The sequence below is a fragment of the Chrysochloris asiatica genome, unplaced genomic scaffold, assembly GCF_000296735.1.
Source record: "Chrysochloris asiatica unplaced genomic scaffold, ChrAsi1.0 scaffold00221, whole genome shotgun sequence".
Lineage (NCBI taxonomy): Eukaryota > Metazoa > Chordata > Mammalia > Afrosoricida > Chrysochloridae > Chrysochloris > Chrysochloris asiatica.
Genome location: NW_006408739.1, coordinates 3,965,795 through 3,968,476, shown reverse-complemented (window position 1 = coordinate 3,968,476; position 2,682 = coordinate 3,965,795). Strand labels below are relative to the sequence as shown.

The 2,682-nt window shown below is 38.8% G+C and overlaps 1 protein-coding gene across 1 annotated transcript in view; it reads left to right on the top strand.

Annotated features, from left to right (window-relative positions):
* Positions 1-2,682, top strand: part of FUT8 (fucosyltransferase 8 (alpha (1,6) fucosyltransferase)) — a 266,134-nt gene that overhangs the window by 227,124 nt on the left and 36,328 nt on the right. Inside the window, exon 7 of the mRNA XM_006873057.1 lies at positions 814-990. Coding sequence (XP_006873119.1) covers positions 814-990 — 177 coding nt within the window. The remainder of the gene's footprint in view (positions 1-813; positions 991-2,682) is intronic.

Here is a 2,682-nt window from a genome sequence, read left to right as displayed (position 1 = left end):
TGGAGTCCTGGTGTGGTGTTGTAGAATAGGCACTGGACTACTAACCGAAAGGTCAGTGGTTCAAACCCACTAGCTGCTCCTTGGAAACCCTATGCAGGGTCACTGTGAATCATAACAGGGTCAACAGCACTTAATAACAACAACAATAATAGCTGTGTATCCTGGTATTAGGATTCCACAGCTATTATTGTTCTTGTTAGGTGTCAATTTGCTTCTGATCCATAGCAACCCTGTGTACAACAGAACGAAACACTACCTGGTCCTGCATCATCCTCACAGTTTTCTGGAGACCCTGTGGGTTAATATGCTGGATTGCAAAGTCTGTTTGAACCGAAAGGTTGGAGGTGCACATTCACCAGCTGCTCCTCAGAAACTCTATACAGGGCAGCTATGAGCCAGAACTGAATTGAAGGCATTTAACAACAACATTCTGGTATTACTTGTTCTCAAAAATCTTAGAAGTCATATCCATTTATTTCTGCAAGGCTGGCTGATATTTTACTTTCTAGTATGTGTTATAACTTTGGAATCTCCCTTATTCCTGATATGCTGATTATTTTCTCCATAAGAGAGCATGTGTCAAAAGCTTCATTTATTTTCTAATTTCTCTTGTATTGTTTAGTATACCTTGCAAATACATTTAGTATGTGTGTGTTTAAGGGTTTTTGTTTTTAATATTTTCTTAATTTTTCCTGATAGAGTGAACAACAACAACAAAAAGTTTAAAAATGCCCATAGCCCCACCATAAGTAGGATATAAAGCTGTATCAGAACATTTTCAGCAGCATCTGAATTTCTCCTTCTGTCCCCCAGAGTCCATGTCAGACGTACAGACAAAGTAGGAACAGAAGCGGCCTTCCATCCCATCGAGGAGTACATGGTGCATGTTGAAGAACATTTTCAACTTCTTGCACACAGGATGCAAGTAGACAAAAAAAGAGTATATTTGGCCACAGATGATCCCTCTTTGTTAAAGGAGGCAAAAACAAAGTAAGTTAAACCAGATAATGATTCTTGAGTGGGATATTCTTTGTTAGTTGAAAACTATTCTTAATCTTATGATTTATGATTCTTGTTATTGAGTTTTTAATTCATATGATTATGTATTTCTGAAATTAATTAATCAAAGCATTTGTATTTGGCATATCTGGTAATGCCTTATAGCCAAAAAGTTTTAAATGAACTCAACCACTGACTTACGTATCATCACAAGTCATCATCATCATTAAAAATGTTTGCTGACTGTTATAGATAAAATGTACCAGGTGCTTACTCTTCTGATCTCAGTATCTTCACTCATAATTATGGGCAACTGAACATATATGTAAGAAAAAGAATTTTTGTCTTATCAATGTATACGAAATAAAGGTAAAGAATCCAAAGGTGAATTCTGTTAGTGGAGGAATAAGGACTATTAATATGTATTGTGTAGTAACTATCATTTATGAAGCCTATCTATGTGTCAGACACTGTGTTAAGTATTGGGGTTTCTACAATAGCCAGGACCATCCCTGCTTTCAAGGAACTCCAAATATAATGGGGAACAGACAATTACACAGTAGTGTGAGTAGTGCTATTAGAGCATTTAATATTTGGTATTGTAAAACACATTGGCAAAGTGGTGATCTTAATTGGAATTTCTCAGCCTACTATCTGGTGAACCTGTTTTGTTAAGTGCAGTCAAGTTAGATCCAACCCATAGCAGCCCTATGCATAGCAGAATAAAACACAGCCTGGTCCTGTACCAGGATCACAACTGTTGGTATGTTTGAGTCTATTGTTAACAGCCACTGTGTCAATCTGTCTCAGGGTCTTCCTCTTTTTCTCCAGCCCTCTTCTTTACCAAGCATGATGTCCTTTTGCAAGGACTGGTCCCCTCTGATAACATATCTAATGTAGTGGAAATGAAGTCTGGACATCCTGCTCCTAAGGGGCATTCTGGCCATACTTCTTTGTTTCTCTTTAACTTTTTTATTGTGAATAGGGTGAAGGTTTACAGAGATCTTCAGTTTTACAATCAACAAATCACACTTTGTTTTGTCTCGATGATTGCAATCCCCTCCATGCAACAACAGTTATCTCACTTCCTCCCTGTGGTTCCTATTTCCATTCCACCTGCCTTCCCATCCCTTCTCAACTTTGTCTTTAGGTAAATGTTGCCCTTTTGATCTTGAGTGATTGATCATTCTATGATGAGTATGCCTTACTAGTGTTGTCCCCATGTATACTTACTTAACTGCTTGGCTGAAAATTGGATCACAAGGGTGAATTACTTTCCAGACTTGCAGGGTGGTCAAGATCCATAGTCTCAGGTTTCTCCAGTTTCTTTCTCCTCAGGAAGCCTGATCTTTTTTTTTTTCTTAATTGTGAACTGAGTTACAGTTTACGTGGGAGAACATCGGCTTTACACCATCATTTTATTGCAATGATTACAATCTCCTCCGTGCATCATCATTCAACAGCATTTGCTTCCGTTCCCTCTCTTTTTTTTGGGGGGTTGGGGGGATGGCGGTGGAGTGGGGTGGAGAGATGTACACAAAAAATCACTCAGGAATATATAATAATTTAAACAACCAAAAGGCACTTTCTGAAAGCCTACCACCTGGCTGCCAGCACCCAGTCCCTCTCTTTCCATGGGTCTAGAGTCTTCAGCTGCTCTCTCTCTCCATGTCCTTATCTCTG